We start from the raw sequence: 24,578 nt of genomic DNA, 5'->3' as shown, positions 1-24,578 counted from the left end.
CGCATTAAGTTGCAGTTTGGCAAAGTGGCCTGTCAAAGAAAGAGAAGGACGTAGCGTGGGGACAGGTGACATATGCAGTTAATGCTGTGTCACCTGTAACGTGAACAGCGGTAGAGGTAAGAACTGGTTAGATCTGAAGATGACTACCCAAAAAAAGCATGGCAGCCCGCAGATGCCATATCCACCCCACAGAGGGCGGCCCAAGCACCACGTCTGTCACCTCTGGACAAAAATGAACTGTGCCAGACATGTCAGTTGTCTTCTAAATCATATATTTAGTGACAATGATATATAATTTTTTTGGACACGGACTTTATAGGACTTTGGAACGATTCCTTGTCATGAGCACAACCTGCCTGCACATTTTTGTTTGCATTGTGTGAACAAAACTAGATCATTTAATTTGTCAATCTATCAAGGCTGATAATTAAGTGGGAGTCTGTGTGAATCCTATGTACCAATTGGCCTGCTTTAGTTATGCTTCTCTGCCACTAGGGGTTTACATTTACGCATGGCAGAGAGTGTCTATATGCACATTTGTATGTTTATATGCACATTCCTACACAGAAAACAATGAAAAATACCATTCTATCTGCAAAAATGTGCGTAAGCATGGTTTACGCACAAAAGTGTTCGTAAGCACGGCTGATGAATGAGAGCCGTAGTTTAATACCAAGAATAGATGTTTTAATCATAAATCTAACATTAATAAAATGAGCACTAAAAATAGCAACACCTTGTGTGAAGCTGGTGATAGGAGAGCCAGGGTTAAGTTTGGTTTCCAGAAAGCCATGCTTGGGTTCAACTGTAACCTCATACACCAGCTGATCATCTTCAGTGTCGGGATCCATTGTCAGAAGTTCTTTCTTGGAAATTAAATTTGTAGCCTGGAATCATGAAACAAAAGTTAGAAGTAGAAGAATTTTTAAGCTGGTTTTGAGATACAGAATTAATGTGAATTTCACAACAAAAATGTCACTTGGGGAAAAAAAATCCAACCTTACTTTATTGTCCATGTACTCCAACCAGTGCAGGCCCAGGTTTGTGACGATACGCGGTGTGCCGTCATCTACCGGCAGGATCTCTATCCTAAACTTCTGAGGAGCAACTGTCACAACCTAAGGAGACATCAGTGGCCAATAGCATCAAACACAAACCACATCTCTTCGTTTCACATTAAATTCCACTATTGGCTTAATAATGAACCAGTCTCATCCATTTAATTCTATAAATAATCTTGTTATAGATATAACATAGCCTTGTCTTTGGGCATACTCACACTTGAGGCCCAGATGCCTCATACCAGGCCCGAGCCTGACTGTCCCCCCTCCTCAGTTCCCTGCTGATCTGCACTCACATTACACTTAACATTCGCACAGAACGATGAATTTATGATTAAGGTCCTTATTTTGTGGCTTATTTTGAGTCATTTTGGGGTGGATGACACATGTCCCTGTTACAATTTTGTTGAGTTTGCAGCGCAGCGGTTTTCCGTATTTTCTGTATTTTACCAAATATCTCGGGAGCTTTTCTGTGTCGCATTCAGTGGTTCCTGGATTCTCTCATCAACCCAAATTCCCAGGAAACGCTGCACCTCTGCCATAGACCAATGATCCCTTTGCCGCAACATTTGTCACTAACTGATCCGTACAGCCTACCCGATATATTCCTTCCAAGTTCGGTTCATGTGTAATGTACATGTGTGCATGCGTGTGCCAGTCGCATCTCTGACGTCATGTCTGCGTTTCGTACCCAGGCAGGGTTAACAAACCCAAACAAAGTCCAACTGAAGTGAACCCAGTTCCATCTCTACAAGCGGGCCTGGGCACAGTTAAGCGTACCATACCTGGGCATGTTATGGTGTGACCACACTAGTTAAATGAATTGGACTTTGCGGATCAAATGTTCTTGATCCAGCACCCTTATAACCTGTGAAGTTCTGACGTGATCTTCACACCTTTTAAGCTCACATCCCCTCTGATAGGTACACCCACCTCCTTCCCTTCTTCCTCCACTAGAAAGAACAGGTTGGATCCATCAGTTATGGTGAAAGTGAAGCGGTCTCTCAGAGAGTTACTCCCATCGTGGTTATAGCTAATGCGGTTTTGGTAGATGTCATCCATAGTGAAGGTGCTGGTTTGCCTATAGTTCTGCCCGTTGTGTGTGCGCTCGATGGTGCCGTGCCGAGGAGCCTGTGCGACGGTGAAGGTGATGAACTCCTCCTACATGGAAAAGGACACGATGCATCCACAGGTTAAAAAAAAATGGTAAATGGATCTTTGAGATGGAAACCAGGCCGTCATGCGGACACTCACCTCCGTGTCGGCATCCGTGGCCTTCAGCTCAAACTCCGTGATGGTTTTCCTGACACCTTCCTGCACCCTCATTGCTTGCATCTGAAGCACGGGTAAGGAATCGTCCACTGGTCGGATGGTGATGTAAAACGTCTGAGAGACCTGCACGGCACACAGGGACGCATAAGAGGGGACAGTAGCATGCAGCGGCCATCCAAACCCAGGATGCCAGAAGCGATTTGTCAAATTAAGTGGACTGAGAAATTAATATAAACTGTATCACACCGTTAATTTTGTGCGCTCAACCATTGACTTGGCTATTTTTGCTTGTTACCCATGTAACAGGCTGGCGAGTTTCTGCTATAGACTCACCTCATTGACACCATCGGACACAGTGAAGGTGAAATCATCCGCGTGCTTCTCTTCCTCGCTGGTGTGCATGTATTGCATTTTGCGGGAGGCCAGGTCGGCCTGCGTGAATGTTCTGATCTGTGTCCCTGGAATGGAGTTCAATGTTCATACGTAATGCTTAATCTGTTTGGATAGCCCAGATTAACATCTGATTGACAGCTTTGATTTTCTGGTATTTTAGGGCATGGAAAATCTAGAAAAATATCTAAATGAATGTTTCTGACTTTTGCAGTAAGAACAGAATATATATACAGAATATATATTAATGAATTAATTATTCATTATTCATGCTTTTGTGCTGATGATCAAATCCTAGTTCGTAGGGACTCCGGTGTGATGCATTGTAGGGGCTCCTGTGTGGTGCATTGTAGGGGCTCCTGTGTGGTGCATTGTAGGGGCTCCTGTGTGGTGCATTGTAGGGGCTCCTGTGTGGTGCATTGTAGGGGCTCCTGTGTGGTGCATTATAGGGGCTCCTGTGTGATGCATTATAGGGACTCTTGTGTGATGCATTGTAGGGACTCCTGTGTGATGCATTGTAGGGACTCCTGTGTGATGCATTGTAGGGACTCCTGTGTGATGCATTGTAGGGACTCCTGTGTGATGCATTGTAGGGACTCCTGTGTGATGCATTGTAGGGACTCCTGTGTGGTGCATTGTAGGGGCTCCTGTGTGGTGCATTGTAGGGGCTCCTGTGTGATGCATTGTAGGGGCTCCTGTGTGATGCATTGTAGGGGCTCCTGTGTGATGCATTGTAGGGGCTCCTGTGTGATGCATTATAGGGACTCCTGTGTGATGCATTGTAGGGACTCCTGTGTGATGCATTATAGGGACTCCTGTGTGATGCATTGTAGGGGCTCCTGTGTGATGCATTGTAGGGACTCCTGTGTGATGCATTATAGGGACTCCTGTGTGATGCATTGTAGGGACTCCTGTGTGATGCATTGTAGGGGCTCCTGTGTGATGCATTGTAGGGACTCCTGTGTGATGCATTGTAGGGACTCCTGTGTGATGCATTGTAGGGACTCCTGTGTGGTGCATTGTAGGGGCTCCTGTGTGATGCATTGTAGGGGCTCCTGTGTGATGCATTATAGGGACTCCTGTGTGATGCATTGTAGGGACTCCTGTGTGATGCATTGTAGGGACTCCTGTGTGATGCATTATAGGGACTCCTGTGTGATGCATTATAGGGACTCCTGTGTGATGCATTGTAGAGGCTTCTGTGGTGCGTGTCTTTAAAGGCGCTCATCTTGCCGGCAGGTTACCCGGTGATGCGACGTACTCCAGGTGACCCAGCTGGGGCTGCTTCGTTACCCGGTACACCAGCTCCCCTGGCTCGCTGTCGTGGTCAGTGGCCGACAGCTCTAGGGTGGTGATCTTCTTCATCGTGTTCTCATCCAACACCAGACCCTTGTTCACTACCACCGAAGGGGGCAGTCTGTCCTCTGAGAATCCAGGAACAGACAGTGAACATAAGACAGAAACACCTCCAAGGTTTAGTTCTAACCAATTAGAAATAAGAGAACCAAGATGTAAACGTACCAAGAACACTGATGAAGAAGGACTGATCTATAACTTTGTTTCCTTCTGGGTCAATGAGGTTAAACTTGAACAGGAAACTGTCCCCCTTCTCTCCCTTTTCATGCTGGTATTGCACAAATCCTGGGAAATATCACGCCACTCAGTATCATGAATTCACATGTATATTTGAAGTCCTCTATTTCAGTCAAACTATTGTGTAAATAAAAACTCAAACCTTTGTTGATTTCTTCTTGTGTGAAGCTGGTTACAGGTCCTTTAACTGAGATCTGGACCAAAACTCCATTCTTGGTTAATTTTAGTTCTCCGACTGCAGGGTCTTTGGTTATGACGTATCTCAGTTTAAGGTCATCGGAGTCTTTGTCTACACCTTTAAGATGTTGGTCTGTGATTTGAGACGTGGATCCTGAGGAAGACACCAAACTTTCCTGAACTCACTCCCGTCACACCTCCTGGTCTCCCATACGTCAAGCATGCTAATGCCATGATCTCACAGAATTTGCTTGATGTTTCTTCTGACCTGCTGTGAGCTGAAGACCTCGGTTGATGGCCACACGTGGTCCCTCTCTCTTCGCTACGTCTATGGTGAACCCCAGCTGACAAGTCTCAGTGTGCGCTCCATCCGTGACGGAGAAGTGCACCTCGTCAGTCCCCCTAGTCAGGCTATCTGGGCTGTAGCCCAGCAGCTTGTCCAAGACATCCTGGTATGTAAATGTGGAGCCCTGGGACAAGACCCGGCCATTTTCTAATGGCTGAGAGAAGGATTGCCGCCTGTGTAGCTTTCCTGTGGACATAAGATGGCAGACAGCACCACTGAAACATGTTACTAATGTTTTAAATAAACACAGCACCCACCCCCAGAACCCATGATAAAATTCAAAGAAAAATCTGCTCTTCTGCTTCTACTTTGGCTCAATGTCTTATGCATGAACGTTCACAATTCCTGTCATCAATGGTGAAATAATATATCTAAATGTTCTGCCATAAACATGTAATTATTGTTATAATCATGTGGGTGTTCAATCAAGTCCATTAAAAAGCAGCATCATTTTCAGCATGTGTCATTAGACAGATCATACCGTAGGAGGGTTTCTTGGTGACAGTGAAGATGACCTCATTCCCTGGGAGGTCAAGGCCCAGAAACATAAGGGAGGAGTTTGTGATGACCACGCCATAGCTCTCGTCCACATGGATGTTACTCACAGAGATTAGGGGGGTCTTTTCACCTTTAATTTGCTATAAAGGCAGGTTGTTGATAATATATACTATTTGTAAGTCAACAGAACAATATTTTTGACTAAAACATATACATTCAAACAAATTTTAAATTTTATTTTCATTAAGTTACCCCATTCAAATATAAATGTTTTTTTTTTATCCATATAACAACCATCTGAGTTTTTTAATAAACTAGTCACTCAGTATATTGTTTTGACAGTCTTGCAAGGCAATATGAAAATCCACCACTATTAAGTTACAGTATGATTAATTAAACCCAGCCAGACAGTAACCATAATTTAAACAAATTTGTATTTTTGATATTGCGGCTATAAGTCCTTCACGATGCTTACTGTCTGGTCTAGAGCTCCAAACTATAAATATGGCAAGAAATGCCTCTATTTAAAATAATACAATGTTAAAAACATTAGAAAACTCTACCTGGATATTAATGTTGATATTGAAAGCTTCTGTCTGGGTATATCCATCAGTGATGTAGAAGCTGAACTCATCGTGATGGTGGTCAGTGGTCTGCTGGATATTCTGAACGTAGACAATGTGGTCTGACAAAAGGTCCTCCACAGAGAAAGGAACGTCAGGGCTGACGATTTGAGCTCCACCAGTTTCTCCAGCTTCAAGATGGACAACACAAAGGTTAGCTCAACACTGGTTCACTGGTGCTCGGCTTCTCGGGTGTTTTGAAACTTCTTCGGAGGCTGTTTGGTGACTGACAAATGAAAATCTCTCATTTGAAATGTGTTGGTTTTGCTAACAGTTTAGCTGCCAGCTCACCTTGGTTCGTATTCTCAATGAAGCCATACTTTGGGGGACTGATCAGCCACACCACAAGCTCCTTTTTCGGTGTGTCCGGATCGCTAACGATGATGTGATTAGCAGACAGGTGCGCTCTGCCTCCTTCTTCAACCTGCACATAAAATCCAGAGCATTTTCCACTGTAATTCTCACAACATTGTCCCTTGACTTTAAGCCGTTAACCCTGAACCACAAGCTACATTGAATAAATAAATGTTTTTAAATCAGCTTAAAAAATTATTATTACAAACGAGGAGTCAAAACAGTGTGCAGTTTAACTGCTGTGACATCAGATTTCAGTGGAGAAGAAGGTCCATTTCAGGGCCCCAAACTTACCTTGATATCACCATGAACTGTAACCACAGGAGGGCGCTTCAGCACTGGCGTTATGGTGATGGTGTACATCTGGCCATCAAGTCGATTGTTTTCCCCGTCGTAGACGATGAAGTGGAAAATATCAGTGACGGGCTGATTCCCAGTCTCAAACGAGGTAACATATCTGAAATTTAAGATAAGGAATGTGTAGTACCTCCCATACAGATAACGATACACATAAAAAACAAGGAACAAGCATAGGTATCATGCTTAAAAGGCATTTATACCGTATACTGTGGTGATTGATGTCCTCCATCGAAAAAATGGAATACTCCGCCAGTTCCTTGTGATGTGATGCAGAGTCGGTTCTGGTCAGGATGCCGTACATGGGGGTAGAAACTATCTGGAATCGAATCTGCTCATCTGGAGATTTGTTGTCCTGCACAGTAAGTACATTTTTAACAAGAAACCCGAAAAGCTCATGAGAACTGGCACATCACTCCAACAGCAGTCCGGCTATGAGCTTTACCACATAGGCCAGGTGGCTTCGCGTGATGACAGTGCTGCTCTTCTCTGGGACTTCCATGGAGAGCAGGGCATCAGGGCTGCGCTTTGGCCCGTCTCCCTTCACCTCCATCACCAGGACCTTCACTGTGACGGTGGCTTCGGAGAAGCCGTCCGTCGCCGTGAATACAATCGCGTCGTTTTCTGTCGTGAGCCCGGCATGCTCGTACTGCAGAACGTTCCACGTGATGTCACTGAAGGAGAACGCGTCACCTGAAAATCAAACGCCATTGTCACATGCTGAACGCCATCCATTGACTGCTGACCAACGCGGGACAGGTGGCGGGACATGTGATCACGGGCTGTTTACCATTCACCATTTCACTCCCAACACCACCATCTACTTTGAGAAGAGTTCCATGCAGAGGTGCTTCCTCCAGCAGAAATTCCAGGTCATCAGGGGCAGTGTCAGCATCAGTTACATCTAGCTGCTGAACACCTACACAACACAAGTATAGAACATACAAATTATTGAAGGCTCTCGGAGACGGACCTGTAAGACTGGCTTCTGTAGCGTAAGGACACACCAAGACTACTTCAGCTCTTACCTACAGTGGCTCTACCTCCCAGGCTGACCTCAAGCACTGGGTCCAGGATCTGAAAGACAGGAGGCTGCTGGTGGTTGGCCAGCAGATGGATGGCAAATGGTATCGGTGGAGTGGTGTGTTCCCCGTCTGACACTGAAAGAGCAAATCAAACGTATGTGTGTGTCAAATGTATGCAACTCGATATACTTCAAGCACAGACCAGGAAATGCTATTGCAGGGAAAGGCTCCAGGCTCTCTGTGACTGTGTGAGGTATGCAGTTGGATGATGGATGGATGATGGATGGATGGTTTAATACTTCTAGTACCAAGAAATTCCAAACATGCTTACAGCAAAAGATAATGAAGTCTAAAATGGAGTAGTTATGTGAAAAAAAAAGTGTCATAATGACCAATGACATTCGAAATGATGGACTGCATGCTTTGCCGTACATAGGTAATACCTGTGAAATTGAAGGTCACAAATTCTGGAAGACCTGCAGACAGAAAAGCAGTTAAGAGTTTGTTTATCAGCGACAAACCTATGTAAACAGACGATATGACTTCGATTTCAGTTTTGATAATCCAGAACGATGGAGATGTGCTGCTGACCTGCGAAGGAATACGGGTAGAGTTCTTGCAGGTGGGGTGGGGTGGAAGGAGGCCGGTAGATGATTTTGCCACCGTCGATGTCCAATTGTGTGAAAACATACACAGGTTTATAAGGCCTGTCTTTATGCTCAATGATACCTGTGGGGACAGCACTAAGCTCAAACAATTGTAACTACCATAAAATGATAATTAACATTTATTTATAGCTGTACTTTCCATTATGGTCTAATGAGAAACTGAGTGCTTCCTTTTTTGCATTACCAGGAAGTATGTTGCAAGAGTTTAAAATGAAATGTATTTATATCGCAAGCTTATTTATATCAGACATATTTAAATGCAGTGTGGCCACTGTCCCTGTGGTCAGGCACCAGGCCACAATCCTGAAAGGATTCTTCACATAGAGGGATTTATTTAACCTTGTTCTTGAATTAAGGGCACAGTGATATCGTAGACTAAATTTTCACTCGGTGTCTCCATGTCCACGAAGGAGAGAGCAGAGGCTGTTATGACTGTAGTTCGATCCTCCAGGGCCTGCATTGGGGAAAACGCAGCAGCCACAGAAAAGGTAAAAGGCAAAGCAAGACGACATACACCATGGCTGATGCCGGTCAGCGCCGCGTCTGTACCTTACCGTCACGTGTAATGTCGCCCCTGTAGCCAGGCGAGGGAAGCCCGGCGTCTCAGAAACCACACCGACCTCGAAGCTCCGGCTGTCACTGAGCACGCCGTCCTCGCCCGACACCTGCAGGGAACGTGCCGCCGTCAAGCCCAGAAGCTGGAGTCTTTCTCCAGATTGCATCATCTGTCATTGGCCAGTCGGACCACTGGGGAAGTCATCAGGACCAAGGCCGAGCCCCGGGGGACACCCAGGACAGGTTTTCATGAAGACCCAGTTGAAGTAATTTTGGCCTGGGAGTTATGCATGGCAGGTCTGCCTGTCTCCTTTTACAAGCTTATAAGACCACGGGGCAGGAAGCCTGTCGATCATGTTATGCTCCCCACTCTACCAGGCGGGGGATGATACCGCTGACTGATTGGTCCCCCTTCTATGACTGTTCTGGTTATTTACTAAGCAGTTAGACAAGCATCTATCCACACAGGGAAAATGTGGAAATTCCACACGCTGAGGAGGTAGAGTTCAAACCCCCAACCGCGTGGCAACCTCAGACAGAGCCATGGGCGCAGATGAGGACACCTACCGCTAGCTGTTCTTTATTTATCATGAAAATGATCAGTATGCCGTATCAGGACTCTTCAATCTGGCCCTTCATTCTAAATCCAGGCCCTGTTTTCTGTTCTCCCAGGTAGTTACTTTAATAAGTACTGATTCTGATTGGTCAGAAGTTTCACACCTGGCTCACAGGTAAAGGAAAGCTGGGAAATCAGAAGCGCTCAGACCTTGAGAACCGTGATTTGAACAGCCCTGTACTGTATTATACCAGTCAGGTCACACCTTAAAAATGCCTAACTGGCAAAGAACCAAATGACTTTATTTCATATAAAATATAATAATAATTATTAGTACATGTTTTTTTTTTGTAAAATCATTGAGAACTAATAAAATCACCAAAATTTTGTTATGGGCACCATACCATTAAATACTATCTGAACACTGTCTAATTAAAATTTCAGCAAAGAAAAAATATCATCCTCTCAGTTATAAAAGCCACTTTTCTTTCAGCCAATAGATGTCACCATTTTCATGTTGTGAAACTAATGCATTTGAATAGTGCTCTCGTGTTCAATGCATGTTCATTCTCAGTGTCCTAATTCTGAAGTTCCTTGGAACTTCCTGTCAAAATCTCTACCCCCCCTGCTGTTTTAAGTGGCCTCAATATCTGCAGCAGCCTAAACTTAAGTTTCACATACAGTGTTTACCGATTTTAACTACATTTCCAAGTAGAAATGAGGTAATGTTACCCCCCTTTGTTTTTAGAAGATTGGGTTAATAAATATGTGATCTGTTGAATTATACAAATGCAAGCAGCAACATGGCACAGTCAAGAGTCGACAAACAATTTAAGATGCTGGGATGAAAAGTTCACAGAAGATGACATCATTTCCCAGGGCAGAAAAACCAATCCAGAGGCCACAAGCACTGTCTTCAGTAGCCAATTACACAGTCCCCCTGACCAATACACTAAATACCACCCCAGCCCGAGCACCACATGAGCTTTGGTAGCGTCTCTCCACACCAAAATCCTTCATGGGAGCCGCTGTTGCCCCAGAGGGCAGGATGAGAATGTCATTCCTCTGTATCAGACAGCAGGTGACGCTCCATACTGCAACTCATGCTGACATAATTACAAAAAAATGTACTGACAAAAATCCTGTGCATTTCAAACCTTCTACAAATACCTGAGGCACCATTCCACTCATAACATTTTGATGGATTGTTTCTTATTCTTCCTGGGGGTGCTTTATTCACTTCTGATATTCAGAAGCGAGTGAGGTTGCCTGCAAAGCATATCTCCAGCATGCTGACCCCTCGATCTCCTTGGGAACCCCCAAGACACGCAGCTTCTCTGCTCACCCATAAGTCAAAGCCATCCCTCTGGGCCCCGCGGTCGAAGCGCTGGTACCAAACCGTTCCCGCGTCGACGTCCTGCTGGCTGAAGAAGGTCGTGGAGAGAGAGGCCCGCCCATCGGGCAGCTGCTGCCAGCCGTCAGCCGGCCCGTCCGCTGGCATCGGCACCAGCAGCACCAGCTTGCCTGCAACACCAGTGCAGACGTCAACTGAAGAATGCTGGCTGTGGTTTTTCATAAGTGCGTCAGTACTGGGGGGCGGCATGGTGGTGTAGTGGTTAGCACTGTTGCCTCCCACCTCTGGGACACAGGTTCAAGTCTCCACCTGGGTCACATGTGTGTGGTGTTTGCATGTTCTCCCCATGTCGTTGTGGGGTTTTTTCCGGGTACTCCAGTTTCCCCCCACAGTCCAAAAACATGCTGAGGCTAATTGGAGTTGCTAAATTGCCCCTAGGTGTGCATGTGTGAGTGAATGGTGCCCTGCGATGGGCTGGCCCCCCATCCTGGGTTGTTCCCTGCCTCGTGCCCATTGCTTCCGGAATAGGCTCCGGACCCCCCCGTGACCCAGTAGGATAAGCAGTTTGGAAAATGGATGGAGGGATGGATGGATGGATCAGTACTGCAGCACAGGAATATGTGTGATTGCAGGATGGTGACACAGGCTCACCACCGGAAGTGAGAACTGACAGAGCAGTAAAAGGCTAGTAAGAAAACTGTAATGGAAGGAGAAGAATCTCCAGAGTGATGAAAGTCTAGTCAGTGGCTTCTAATAATAGATAAATGGATTTGGTTAGTTTGAGGAACTACAGCTAACTACCCCACACTGGTTATGTAGCTGCAGTAAGGTCAGTCCATACCATATCTGGGCCTTTCCTTGGAGGGGACCACAGTGTACAGAGTCTTGAGGTCACTGGAGGTCTTGTTTTTCACTCCCAGGTGGGCACTGGTAATCTGAGCCATCCCACCTTCTCCAACCCAGAGTGTCGGATTGGATGGTTTGAGAGGAGAGGTGATATTCTGCGAAAATAATGACATTGACACTGTTTAATAATCACATCCATTTACCGTGAGATTGTTTTGCAAATTTTACCAATTTAACTTTGTAGTTACTAAATTACAATTAAAAATGCTTCTACAAAAATGAGGCATATCAGTTTCAAGGCCATTTGGCAATATGTATCAGCTATAAGAGAGAACTGTCAGCCTGCATTCTAATATGGGAGCATGGTGCATCAGTGAACAAAACTGGTCACTCTTTTGACGCATCAATAGTCCAGTCTCAAAAATCATGGTCACTTGTGCCAAACACAGACAAACTGCATTTGGCAAAGAACAGTGGTCACAGATTAAAACTCACAATGAAAACTAGATGGACACTTAACAGGATAGCAGCTAAACACCAAAAACAAAACAAAAGTACAACATGAATAATGACTACAGAACTGAAAATCGGCACCTTTGTGACTCAGTCTCAAAGACAATGTGGAAAATAAACAAAGCTGGAATTTATAGTGGGATGTGTTACTGTTTCTATGTCCTTCAAAGAACTAGAAGCTTCTCTTCTTGGATTGCTGAGCACCACACCACTCACGGTTCAGGACGTGCACTGGCGTTTTCCCACTAGCACCAAGAACAGAGCCGTACCATGAACTGACGGTTTTCCATCACAAATTACCCAAGCCGTATCCGAGCCATAAGCACGCTGACATGGTCCTGCTTACTACTAAGGCTGAAAGAGTGATCAAACCGAGCTGGTCGCCTCACCACCACCTCACTGGTGTAAATGCACAGAGATACCGGCGATCTGCGTCGGTATTTACGGATTATCCCAAGGCATAGTCTACGTATTATTGATTATTAATAGTATCACACATCGCAGTGTATTAATGCATTCCCGATAACTAGGAAACTGAAAATTTCCAACCGCCTACAGTACTTAAAAAAGTACTATAGAACAGCTGAACGGAATGGATTTGTAATGCAAATTTGCGCAAGCCAATGTTAAATCCATTAGCATTTCATGCTAACATAATACAGCATTTCTCGCAGGTGTGCTAATGGAAATTAGCACATAGTAAATCACAATGTACATTGTGTGAAAAGTCAACAAGCTTCTCTTCAGTTACACATCTCTGCTGTTCTCCAACCCCAGCACCGCCTTTACCGAGCCGACCCTTCTGCAGTGAGCCGAGCTGGAATTGTGCTGTAACTTGTCTCTCTTTGCAGTACAGCTCTGGTACAGTTCTGTTCCTGTATGCCAGTGGAAAAGCAATGCAAGTAGGAATGAGGCAAGAGGTGGCCTGCCCTCCTTATCAAGTCTTTGCTATTAATAGATAGTTAGTCGCTTCCATTATTATGTCCACCCTGTGCGTGTTTGTTTGTGTAAAGCAATTCTACTGCTTCCATACCATTTTAGCCACATTGACGTGGACAATCAGGTTCTGGTAACTGTAACCATCGCTGATCTGCAACAACAGTGTGTCCTGAGGTCCATCTGAGCCATCATGAACATAGTATAGCTGCTCCTGGACCAGGTCGTCCAGCCTAAACTGCTGCAGTGGGCGGTCATGGAGGAGATGGCGCAGGTGCCCGTGCTGGGGGGGGTCCCGAACTACGACAAGCACATCTTCGGGATTGTCGTCATCCTGGATCTGCAGCACTGAACTTGTAAGGAACACTTTTTCACCCTTGTTCACCAGAAGAGGTTCGGTGGTCAAGACGTATGGAGCCTGTACACCAATGGAGAGAGCCACGTTCAACTCTAAAGCACTGAAACCCAGAATATTTGCAGTCCATGAAATATTGTAAGTCTTTGTAAAAACATTCTGATATATCTAAGTGTTTGTGAAACAGTGTGCTTTTTTTGGATGAACTTCAGCTTCTAATGAGACCTAAATAAATCACTGTGCAATACTGTTTGATGACAAAAAAAGCACAACGGAGGCTGCAGGTACCTGGAAAGAAACTGCCTGGATATTGATGGTCTCTGGTGCAGAGAAGAGCTGCTGATTAGTGACCAGCAAAGTGAAGTGTCCACTCCTGCAAGACCACAAGATCAACCATCAGTGCGGCACCAACACGATACGTGTAACAGCAACTGCTTAGGGACTGATCCGGAAATATGCATATAGTGACGGCAGATCATCCAGAATTGGCAAGAGAGTCTGAAGGTGGTCATCGTATCTGATCATCTCTCTGTTACTGCTGGAGAAATCAGCAGGGGATTAGGATCGCTAAGGGGTGGAAAATTTCTGGAAACTTTCCAGAAGCTTTATATTCCATGGGAAGTTAAACTGGGGAATTCTGGAAATATTCCAAGTTGGAAACTTTCCATGGGAATTAACAGGAATATATGGGGATTAACAGGAAAATTCCCAGAATTTTGCAACCTTAGTCTGCACCCTCCATGTACTTAGGAAAGCTTTATCGTAGCACTAAATGCTAGTCCAGCAGGTAATCAATGCCTCCCTCCAAGCAGAAGGAAGGCCTTGGAGATCTGCAGAACGCACAGTGAATGCAAGATAAAATACTGTGATAGAAAAGAAGCACTAAAACACAATGTATGTTAAACTTGTGGAGGAAGATCCCCGTTCCAGGTTGTAGAGAAATGACATGCTTATCAATGGTACTTTTTCCACTAACTTACAGCCTGTCACTCTCTATTCCACAAATTTGCCCGCCATTCTGATTCACAGAAATGCTGTTTTTAGCCAGTCGGACTGCAGACAAACAGGATCAGAAGTTTTTTTTCCCCAGCATGGAAAAAAAAAATTTCGGGGGGGGGGGGGGATCATTCACCCAGCCAAAAGATTCAACTGTGTCACTTGAAGAAATTCAATCCAAAAACTGTTTCATGTTACTTTGCAAAGAGCATCTGGCTACATGTTGAAAAATCCAGATATTTACCAAGTAAAAGTGGGTAACATTCACAGTTCTTCATTTCGTATAAATATAGCACAACAAAGCAGCTGTAAAGTTCAGCACCACAAACCAGAAAATCGTTTCTATAAACAAAAATCTGTGGAGTCTGAACTCACTTTGATTTTCCCTTGGCATGAGTAAAGCGAACAGCTCGGTCTTTGAAGTCTGAAAACCTGAATGTGTCCTCTTTCTTCAGCCTCGTTTCCCTCCCATCCATAATATGGAACAAATGCCCATTGGTGGGCGGCTGGAGGACATGGAAGATCATGCTGTCCGTATCGCCGTCTGGGTCCTGAGCTGTCATGAAGGACATGTCCAGTGCAGCTGTGCCCCCGACCTCCACCAACAAGGAGCCATTGGCGTGTATTACAGGGGCGTGATGGTTCTCTGATGGGACACACAAACCAAACTGTGATTGCAGAAAAATTACAATCTGATCATGAGATAATGACCATTTACTGAATTTCCTGTTACAGTCCTGGTAAGTATGACGAAGAAAATGGGAAGCTGAGTGCCACTAACACACTAATAGTAAGAGAGCAAACAGGTATATGGTGATCAGGAGCAAATTCTACATGCAAACTGTGGCAGATATCAGCTGGAGAGCAATGGCGCTCGGTAGCGCGTGGTAACACCAGACAATTAAGGAAGCGGCACCTCGGCACAGTCGCCCCCTGGTGGCCGCATAGAAGCCCGGCCCACAGTCTGCAGTGCAAAGTCCCTTCTTCAGGAAGCTGTTCTCCTTACAGACTTTGCACTGGCGAATCCCCTCACATTCCACACAGTTCTCTGGGCATTCTGGGAAGGAGAAAATTCCACGGATCACCAGTGAGTGGTCTTTAGTGAACCAATATGCACCATTAGTGACACATGCCCTATCCATCCATCCATCCATCAATCATTCATCTGCATTGAACAGTCTACTTGTATACTGGTTCTTCTTAGTACTTCTTGGTAGTAGGTATATTAGTTTTCTTAGTATTAGAAGTATTAAACCATCCATCCATCCATCCATAATGCCTCTGCATTACTCATATTGAACTGTCTGCTAGTACACTGTCAACTGCTTCCCACTGCTTTCCACACACACCGTGCGCATTTAGTGTTTTTATGATTCCATTGTGCCAGTGCATGTACCACTTAAATTTGGCACTGACGTTCAGTCAACTTCAACCATAAATCCTCAGTCGAACCCAAACATGATTCCCTGATTCCTGCTGCGCTGCCACTGCCATACTGACATCCCCATGACGGCTATCTGCAGTAGCTCACTTCATATGCGAGCTGAGACCCACCGGCACACTGCTGCTGGACGGAATCCAGGAAATAACCCCTCCCACAGGCATGCAGGCAGCTGCCCCTCCGCAACACGAAGGGGTCCCGGCACCTCAGGCACTGCTGTGACCCCTGGCATTCCTGGCAGTGCTCATCACAGCCTGGCAGAGAGAGATGATCAGCAGCGTACAGCCCGACCGGCATGCAGTGGGAACACAGGTAACCCTTTAATCCCCTGCCCCGTCTGGAAATTCCCCACCTGCTCAGGGTCTTTACCCTAAAGTGAAAAAAAATAAGCATGCAGACAGACATACCGGCCATATGGCAGAGGGATAAGGGAGGCTCTGTGGCCAGGACTTTGAATTTTTAACAAAGATGTAAAAATCAGACTTTAAAACTTTGTGGGATATTTCAGCACTGCACGATCACTGCGACACACTGGACGGATCTGCTTTCGCAAAGACGGCAACACAGTGAGGAGACCCAGATACTGACTCAGACAAGTCTCTCCATCCTGGTAGAAGCCTGCGGCGCAGCCCTGAGTGCAGACTCCATCCTGCAACACGTTCCCCTCCATGCACTGCAGGCAGTCAGTATGCAGCGGGCCCTTGCAGACGTTGCAGCTCCAGTCGCATTCTGGGGTACAAGGATCGCATGGTTACAAATGCACACTAATGAGTAAAGGTACTCCTACAGACCCCCACTAAGCTTCCGAGCGTCTCCTACACTCTGATACAGTTTCCACATACCTCTGCATGCACGTGTGGTGAAATCGAGGTAGTACTGGTGAGCACAGCTTTCATACTGACACTCCCCAAAGAGCAGGACTTTGGCAGGGTCCCTACACGACGTGCACATTCCCGCCGTTTCACACGTTAGGCAGTGGCTGTCGCAAGCTTTGAATGACCGAAAAAATGTACACTCTTCAGAGTTGGACAGTGTCACAATAAGGAAGACCATGACATCAAAGCATTGCATTGAGTCACATGGACTGACGGTGACCTACCGTGACATACTCGGTCTACGTCGACATAATGCCCTAACGGACACAGTTGGGCACACAGACCAGAGGGCGACAGGACCATGGGAGGGGGGCAGGAGGTGCAGGAGGAAGGACCATCGCCGCTGCAGCTCTGACAGGAGATCTGGCATCCTTGGGAGAGCAGACCCCACGTCAGTGTCAGCTTAAGACACCAGGAAAATACTGCAGCCCCAGAATTACAGGGTCGATTCAACTTGAAGCTCAGCTTAGACTGAGGTCCATAAATGGTCATTCATTCCCCACTGTAAATCCCCTGCATTCCACTACATGCCAACTTAAACATCCCTACATTTATGAAAGAGTATCCTGCTCATGCGATTGATCATTTTAAAGTGCAGTAGAACAAAATGGACATGCTACTTTGTAAATGACCATTAAACCATGTGTAACTGTAATGAGCACCATAAGGCCTCTGCCCTCTCAAAATAGTACAGTACAGTAAGGAGTATATATAGTCGATTTATACAAACCACGCACATTTTTACACTATGAAAGCAAGAATACACGAGATGGAAAGGATATCAGGCACTGAAATAGCTGCAGAGAGGAAGGAGGACTGGGAGAAAAACGGAAAGAGGCCGAGAGGAGAGATGGCTGCAGGGTGCCAGTAAAGTGGGCCGAAAATGGAGCTCGGAAGAGGAAGTACAGAGAGCAAAAGCATCCGGAAATATATCGAGACTCACTTCTACAGGCTCCAAGGCTGCTGTAGTGACCAGGGGGGCAGTGGGAAACACAATGGCCCCCCAGGAGCAGGGTACGGGGGTCCTGGCACCACAGACAGATACTGCCGTCCTTGTGAGGGTCCGCTACACAGCGCTGGCAGCTTTCATGGCAGCCTGAAGGGGGGGTGAAAGGTAGGAGATGAACTGGGCATCTATAGATCAGATAGATGTCAGAAGGCTCACTGGGGAAAACGCCTTCAGGAATGTAACTGCATTCGCAGAGCCGTCATAATTAAACCCCGATTAGGCAGCTGTGCTGAGCGCAGCCTCGTCATTCAGAGGCCCCAGTGACCTTTCACCTGGATAATTTATCAAAGATCCTGCAGGACATTTCCCAGGATCAAAAATTCCTCGGCCCGACTGAGATGGTCATTACACCATCCCCAAACTCCATGTCCACCAGCTGACACCATCACATACCAGTACACTGCCCCAGAGTAGTAAGGTACTGCCCCTGGGGGCAGCTGGTCACGCAGGTCGCCCCCTGGAGCTCAGCGTGGGGCAGGCAGGCTGTGCAGTCTGCATCAGAGGGGCCAGAGCACCTCCTGCAGGATGGGTGACAAGCTGGGGGGTGGGGGAATAAATAAAACACATTCTCAACTCTGAAATAAATAAGCGCTATACAACTCTGAGGGCAATGTATATGACTCTTTGCACGTCTCAATTCCACAACATTGTAACTGAAAATATGATCAATAAAGATACTAACTTTGGCATGGAAAAATTCAACATTAAATACGGTGACATACTGTAAACCATTTAATACGACACTGCGCAGACTGATCCTTCGGCATTCCCTTTAAGGTCAGGTCAGGATCTTGGATAAAGCCCAAGAATGTCTGACGTGGGGGTGGGAGACACACATACACACACACAAAACACACGCTCACAGAAACACACATGTAGGGTATACCTATCCTTATGGGGCCCGCTCATTCACATCTATGGGAAAAATGCTAACGCTAACTATGACAACCTTAACCCCCACCCAGCCCTAACCATAACCATAAGTAACCAAGCAAAATACAAGAGTTTTTGTATTTTTTGTTTTTCCAAAGCAGTTTTCCCAGGAAACTGGTCCCCATAAGGGAGAAAAAAAACAGATATTTATCACGTTATGGGGACATGTGTCCCCATCAGCATAGTTATACCTGCTTACACACACACACATACACACACACACACACACACACACTCACCATGACAGGCCCTGTCCTGGCTGTAGAAACCTTGAGGACACCTCTGCAGACACTGTCCCTGGTGCAGGTGAAGTGTCGGGCTGCAGGCCGTGCAGTTCAGCTCACTCCCATGTGTACATTTCCAGCAGGTGGGATGGCACCCTGACAGGACAGTAAAGTCAGGCAAACCACCGACGTCCATACGCCCCCTTCGCGTAACGGGGCACAGCACTTCCGGCCCGACTTCCGGCCCGACTGCCAGCTCTCTCTGTTCACGGATCACCACTGTTAACGTTAGACATGCATCTAACTGTCGCATCCCTCACAACAGGACGCATTCTCCATGCTGAAGCTGCTCCTTCCTTTTTCAGGCACGGTGCTTATTTTAATACCAAGGTTAGTGAGAGAAGCCCCATTGCTTCACATAAATGTGTAAGAAACAGCTTCAAATCCTCTGCCCTACTGTTCATAACAGATTAACCTTTCTATTTAAAACCGAGAGTTAAAGTATTTAAATAGTAGTACGTATTTTAACAGTATGATGGTCTCCAGCCGCTTGTACCGACTTACCTTTACAAGTCTGATCCGTGTCCAGATAGAAACGGTCCGTACAGCTGGTGGCACAAATGCCACGGACAGCTTGTCCAAGTTCAAGCTGGAGCACCTCCTCTGGTTTGACGCACCTCGTGCAATCCGAGCGCGCGGGACCCATGCAGGAACGGCAGGAGGCGTGGCAGCCTGGGAACACACACACACACACCTTTGTATCCGTATCTCTATAGAGACCTTCCCCTCATTTCTATGGGGAAACCCCTAATCCCTACTACGACAACCTACCCAGCCCTAACCTTAACCATAAACATCCAAACAAAATACAAGTCTTTTTGCATTTCTGATTTGTTTTGTATAAAATTAAATTTTATACCATGTGGGGACCAAAATATGTCCTCATGAAGTCAAAAAAACAGGTTTTTAATTAATGGGGACATTTGGTCCCCACAACGTAATGTATATCTGACCCACACACACACACACATACACACACACACACACACACACACACACACACACACACACATTCTATGTCCACACACGGCAAAAAGCAGCTTGGTGTAGAGCACTTTCTTCAGAAAGCTGAAGAAATTAGAATAATAGAGGAAGCAACAGATACACAGAAAAATCAAACAACTTCAACAGCATTTTACAGATATTAGCAGTAGTTTGAGTGCTGAAGTGGTCATTAAGCCGCCCCATCTGACAGCCCAAACAGACAGCACCAGAGCAGTGAGCAGGTCCTTACTCTGGCAGTGCCCGTCCTGGGCGTACAAGCCCTCTCCACAAGTGTCAACACACTGTCCCAGGTGTAAACTCAGGGGGAGATGACAGCGGCTGCAGTGGGCTACAGACGGACCAGTGCAGGCAGCACAGGAGCTGTGACACACTGAAGGAAATGAAAACACAGAGATGGGATCCAGAGCACAGAAGCAGCATGTTTTCTCAGTCTTGTACTCCATTTTCGATTTTTATTGATCCAAACAAACCGTCATGACCTCACAGGCTGGAATCTGAGGGAGACACTCACCCCTGCACATGCCCGTTCCATCTCGGTAATGCTGCCCTGGGCAATGGGGAACACATTTCCCATGATGCAAAGCTGAGGCTGGAGAACAGCTTGCACAACTGGGGTTGTCAGGGTAACAAGTCAAGCAAGATGAGTCACAGGCTGTTGGAGTAAAAACAGAGAAATGGTTGATGGAATCTCCACAGTACTGGATTATAACAGACTGTAATCCCGCCGATTAGCTGACTGTTTAGTTCCTAGGTGGATAGTTAGATTAAGCCAAGTGAAACACTGAGCTAATAATAATGAAAAGAGATATGGAATGTGACTGCCAGGCATTCTAAAGACCAACATGTTCAAACAAGACGACGACTTCAGCTTTGATGAAGGTATTTTTATTAGGAGGTGCGAGTAAACTGTCATTAGCACTGATTTCCCCGCGTGTCGATTTCACATGCAAGGCCAGGATCTCTACTGTAGGTGCAGCATAGGAAATGTAAGAGACTCTCCTTACCGTAACAGGTGCCTTGTTTGGTGTAGAAACCTGGACCGCAAGCTCCTACACACAACCCATCTTTGAGGAGGTGAGACGGATCAGAACATGACAAGCAGTCCTGCGGGGCGGGACCATGACAACTAGAACAGGAGTCATGGCAACCTGCAGGAAATCGATGGAAAACTATTCAATGTTCCACCGTGGGACCAGAAGGTCACAGCACAGGAGGAGCACAATACAGACCACAAATGAAGAGTTGGTGCCAAGTTCTCAAGGTCACCTCCAACACTGGCCTCTTTTACATTTTTGTTCCCCAAAGCAGAAAGTTTATAAAGGGTACTGCAGTGAGAAAAATCGACGTGACACAGTACAAAAGGCCTTCTTTCATGGCCTAGCGGGCACAAAAGAAATTTATTAAATAACTGCAGGAGGCAGTATGCAGAGAAGTAGGCAGCCATCACACAAGCGTGTGAGGTCTTACTGGGGCTTACAGTGGGGCCTTTGCCATGGAGAAAAAGCACCTCGGGCTTTAACACGAACCCTTATTAGAGAGCTATGACACAGAGGAAGCACCGAAACACACAGCATATGAGCTTTGCTGTGAAGTCACTTCGGATTTGGCATCCAAAGAATAACTTCGGCAGTTACTTTAGTCACAATTTTAAGACAATAATATATATTTGTTATTGTTTCACCCATATTTCAGCTTTGATATGTTAAAGAGATTTAATTTAAACTGGTACTATGACATTGTTTGAAAATAATCCGATCGACATGTCATAAAATGCATAATCGAATTAATTATGGAACAATGTGACTGTCGATAACATTCAGTGAGGCATCTTTCAGCAAAACCAAATCATAATGGATTTCAACATGTCACATCTACAAACACCGCGTTGGAGATAAGGACGGTGATGTTCCGGCCAAAAGATCAATTCAAATCAATGTCAGCACCCTCAAACCTACAAAAATCATCATGGAGATAAGGGGAGTGATGTTCTTACAGGCCAACAGCTCAGCTTCAATAAATAACAGCACCCTCACACCTACAGACATTGTCACAGAGATAACTAGGGTGACAATCTGACTGGCTAGCAGCTCAAATCGATGACAGCACGCTCACACCTATAGACATCGTCATGGCGATGAGAGATGCTCCGACTGGGTAACAGCTCAAATCGATGACAGCACGCTCACACCTATAGACATCGTCATGGCGATGAGAGATGCTCTGACTGGGCAACAGCTCAGATCAATGACAGCACCCTCACACCCACAGACATCGTCATGGCAATGAGGGATGCTCCGACTGGGTAACAGCTCAAATCAATGACAGCATCCTCACACCTACAGTCATCAGTAGCTCTCCATCTGGTTTAGCGTGATGGCTGTAGGAATGATCTACTCACGTGAGCACTGGCCGTGATCCTGGTAGAAGCCTCTCTCACAGACGGACACACACTGCCTTCTACTCATCAGCAGGATACCGCTGCAGGATGTGCACTCGAAGGCGTTCTCGCAGGTAGCGCAGGAGCGGGGGCAGTCTGGGGACAGTAGGGCGATGGTCATCATCACACAGCCCCAGTATGGAAACAAAAACCCCATTGGGACCAAGGTGGGGAGGCACATTCTACCTGCACAAACTCTGCCATTCTGGTAGAAGCCCAAAGGACAGACCCGTAGACAGCGGCCCTCATGCAGAACGGCCTGGGGATCCTTACAGCTGTCACAGTGATCCGGGTTCTGGGAGCATGTGAGACACTCAGCATAACACTGAGCTGAGATGTAGAACAAAGAAACATCCAGATAATTAAAGCAACACTATTTAACAGTTCCACAACATTACCTTCCTCATAATACTGTGCAATTGCATGCTATGATAAATAAACTATGCATAATTAAATCCGTACCTAATATTATAGAAAATTCCAGAACCAACATTTTGGTCTTCACTTCTGGATGATGTTTTTATTGACGTTAACATTCAACTTACCTCAGTAAAACTTACTGTTTTAGACAGATTCAGAAAATCAACAGAAGGGTATTTTATGCCGTACCCTACTTATAACTGAATGCAAAAATAATGAATGAAGTTGACTGATAAACCAAAAGACGGGCCTTAACCCCCTGGAGTGTTCTTCATGCTGAGGCATGGAGAACATTCTATCTCGAACACTGCATCAAGACTATTAAGTTTCAAAGGTCCCAGTATCTCCATCATTCTGCATCGTCTTCCAACCCCAAACGAGATCTCGAGATGATGTGTAGTAATCAAGCAGAGACTGGCTTCATGCATAGGGGGAGGTTATGTGGCAGTGTTACGCCCTCAGACGGAAACCCAAATCCAGGGTTCAAATTCATCGAGAAGAAAGAGTCACCTGCTTAGTCCTTCCTACCATTCTCACCCAAAATGGAGAACTTATGGGCTTAACAACAGTACCTGTACTCACGAGAGCAAAATCAAAGCTGGGACAGGAAGGACAAATTGTTCACAGGTTGTCTGGGATTGAGTATCACTGATGTATTTAATGACTGTCTGAAGCACTTTCGAGAGCGGTGGTGTCAGGTTCTCACCGCATTACCTGCGGCACATTTGAACACAATTGAACTCATAATGAGCGTTGTGTTCGGCACGGCGACTCGCAGGCGCCTGTCCCTGAGACAGCAGCCCACCTCACCTGTGTGGCATTCAGGACAGCACCCCCCCGGTCTGGCCACAGCAAGGCTGCCAGGTCTGCAGGTTGGGCAGGAGCGCTGGTAACAGGCCGCATGGGAATCCCGGCACTCACACTGCCTGCAAGGTCCGTCGTTCCAGCGCTCCAGGTTCTGACACAACAGAGAGACCATCAACTACAGATGGCACAATAGGAGTGTGGGCAGCCACACAATGTGCTTAATTACCCATGAATATTCGGTCGTTCGGCCAACTGTTAATATTTAAGTCAGCTGTCAAATGAGTCACTTCTTAAAGGTCCATGGCATTAATATGCAAACAAGGAGGCAGAAGATTACTACCTTAATGCCATTGTGCTACTTTGAGTAATACGATGCACAGGCTACTACTCTACTCATAACAATGTAAGTAACAATGCAGGCAATGACACAGGCAGAGCATATAGCTGCTGGCTCACAGAACCTGTTACCTGGTAGGTCTGCTGTTTGAACACGCAGCTACTGCTCACAGACCTGCACTCGGGGCAGCATTTTCCTGGGAAGTGCACCAGCTCTTCACCCTGGTAAAAAGGTTTGAAATCTGTTCACTGTTCCTCTGCCCATATCTCACAGGACGACCATATTCTGTGAGGAACATGTACGATGATTTATCTGCACAGAATAAGTTATCAGCAAAGCACTAACAGTGATGTCCCTGACCCTCACTCGCTGCTTTCAGTTACTCCACCATCGCTCACTGGCTTCAGTCATGCCATCTCCCACCAGTTTCAGTCATCCTTTTTATTCTCACTGCTTTTATGACTCCATCATTCAGCGTCAGTCGTCTTTCCTCATTCATTAAGATACACATTTTTTTTTTATTCTGTACTGATGCTGTACTGCCAGACCCTCTGA

At 46.0% G+C, this 24,578-nt stretch overlaps 1 protein-coding gene across 2 annotated transcripts in view; it reads right to left on the bottom strand.

The window, feature by feature from the left end:
• The window catches only part of fras1 (Fraser extracellular matrix complex subunit 1), a 60,164-nt gene that overhangs the window by 14,252 nt on the left and 21,334 nt on the right, over positions 1-24,578 (bottom strand). For both annotated transcript variants that reach the window (XM_048997929.1, XM_048997937.1), the window contains 42 exons: positions 24,155-24,244; positions 23,690-23,837; positions 22,646-22,789; positions 22,421-22,555; positions 21,027-21,170; positions 20,534-20,674; positions 20,252-20,392; positions 19,522-19,689; positions 18,973-19,113; positions 18,194-18,337; positions 17,735-17,887; positions 17,016-17,162; positions 16,759-16,905; positions 16,505-16,645; positions 16,030-16,170; positions 15,392-15,532; positions 14,851-15,121; positions 13,768-13,852; positions 13,222-13,542; positions 11,671-11,830; positions 10,821-10,999; positions 8,919-9,029; positions 8,704-8,818; positions 8,288-8,425; positions 8,140-8,172; positions 7,700-7,831; positions 7,462-7,590; positions 7,117-7,364; positions 6,875-7,026; positions 6,609-6,771; positions 6,252-6,384; positions 5,901-6,091; positions 5,321-5,477; positions 4,762-5,025; positions 4,459-4,647; positions 4,245-4,364; positions 3,968-4,147; positions 2,667-2,791; positions 2,316-2,456; positions 1,995-2,222; positions 1,005-1,118; positions 737-887 (listed from right to left, as the gene is read on the bottom strand). In XM_048997929.1, the coding sequence (XP_048853886.1) occupies positions 737-887; positions 1,005-1,118; positions 1,995-2,222; positions 2,316-2,456; positions 2,667-2,791; positions 3,968-4,147; positions 4,245-4,364; positions 4,459-4,647; positions 4,762-5,025; positions 5,321-5,477; positions 5,901-6,091; positions 6,252-6,384; positions 6,609-6,771; positions 6,875-7,026; positions 7,117-7,364; positions 7,462-7,590; positions 7,700-7,831; positions 8,140-8,172; positions 8,288-8,425; positions 8,704-8,818; positions 8,919-9,029; positions 10,821-10,999; positions 11,671-11,830; positions 13,222-13,542; positions 13,768-13,852; positions 14,851-15,121; positions 15,392-15,532; positions 16,030-16,170; positions 16,505-16,645; positions 16,759-16,905; positions 17,016-17,162; positions 17,735-17,887; positions 18,194-18,337; positions 18,973-19,113; positions 19,522-19,689; positions 20,252-20,392; positions 20,534-20,674; positions 21,027-21,170; positions 22,421-22,555; positions 22,646-22,789; positions 23,690-23,837; positions 24,155-24,244 (6,496 nt within the window). The remainder of the gene's footprint in view (positions 1-736; positions 888-1,004; positions 1,119-1,994; positions 2,223-2,315; positions 2,457-2,666; positions 2,792-3,967; positions 4,148-4,244; positions 4,365-4,458; positions 4,648-4,761; positions 5,026-5,320; positions 5,478-5,900; positions 6,092-6,251; positions 6,385-6,608; positions 6,772-6,874; positions 7,027-7,116; positions 7,365-7,461; positions 7,591-7,699; positions 7,832-8,139; positions 8,173-8,287; positions 8,426-8,703; positions 8,819-8,918; positions 9,030-10,820; positions 11,000-11,670; positions 11,831-13,221; positions 13,543-13,767; positions 13,853-14,850; positions 15,122-15,391; positions 15,533-16,029; positions 16,171-16,504; positions 16,646-16,758; positions 16,906-17,015; positions 17,163-17,734; positions 17,888-18,193; positions 18,338-18,972; positions 19,114-19,521; positions 19,690-20,251; positions 20,393-20,533; positions 20,675-21,026; positions 21,171-22,420; positions 22,556-22,645; positions 22,790-23,689; positions 23,838-24,154; positions 24,245-24,578) is intronic.

This window comes from Brienomyrus brachyistius, chromosome 2 (assembly GCF_023856365.1).
Source record: "Brienomyrus brachyistius isolate T26 chromosome 2, BBRACH_0.4, whole genome shotgun sequence".
Classification (NCBI taxonomy): Eukaryota; Metazoa; Chordata; class Actinopteri; order Osteoglossiformes; family Mormyridae; genus Brienomyrus; species Brienomyrus brachyistius.
This window is presented reverse-complemented; position numbering and strand designations above follow the sequence as displayed.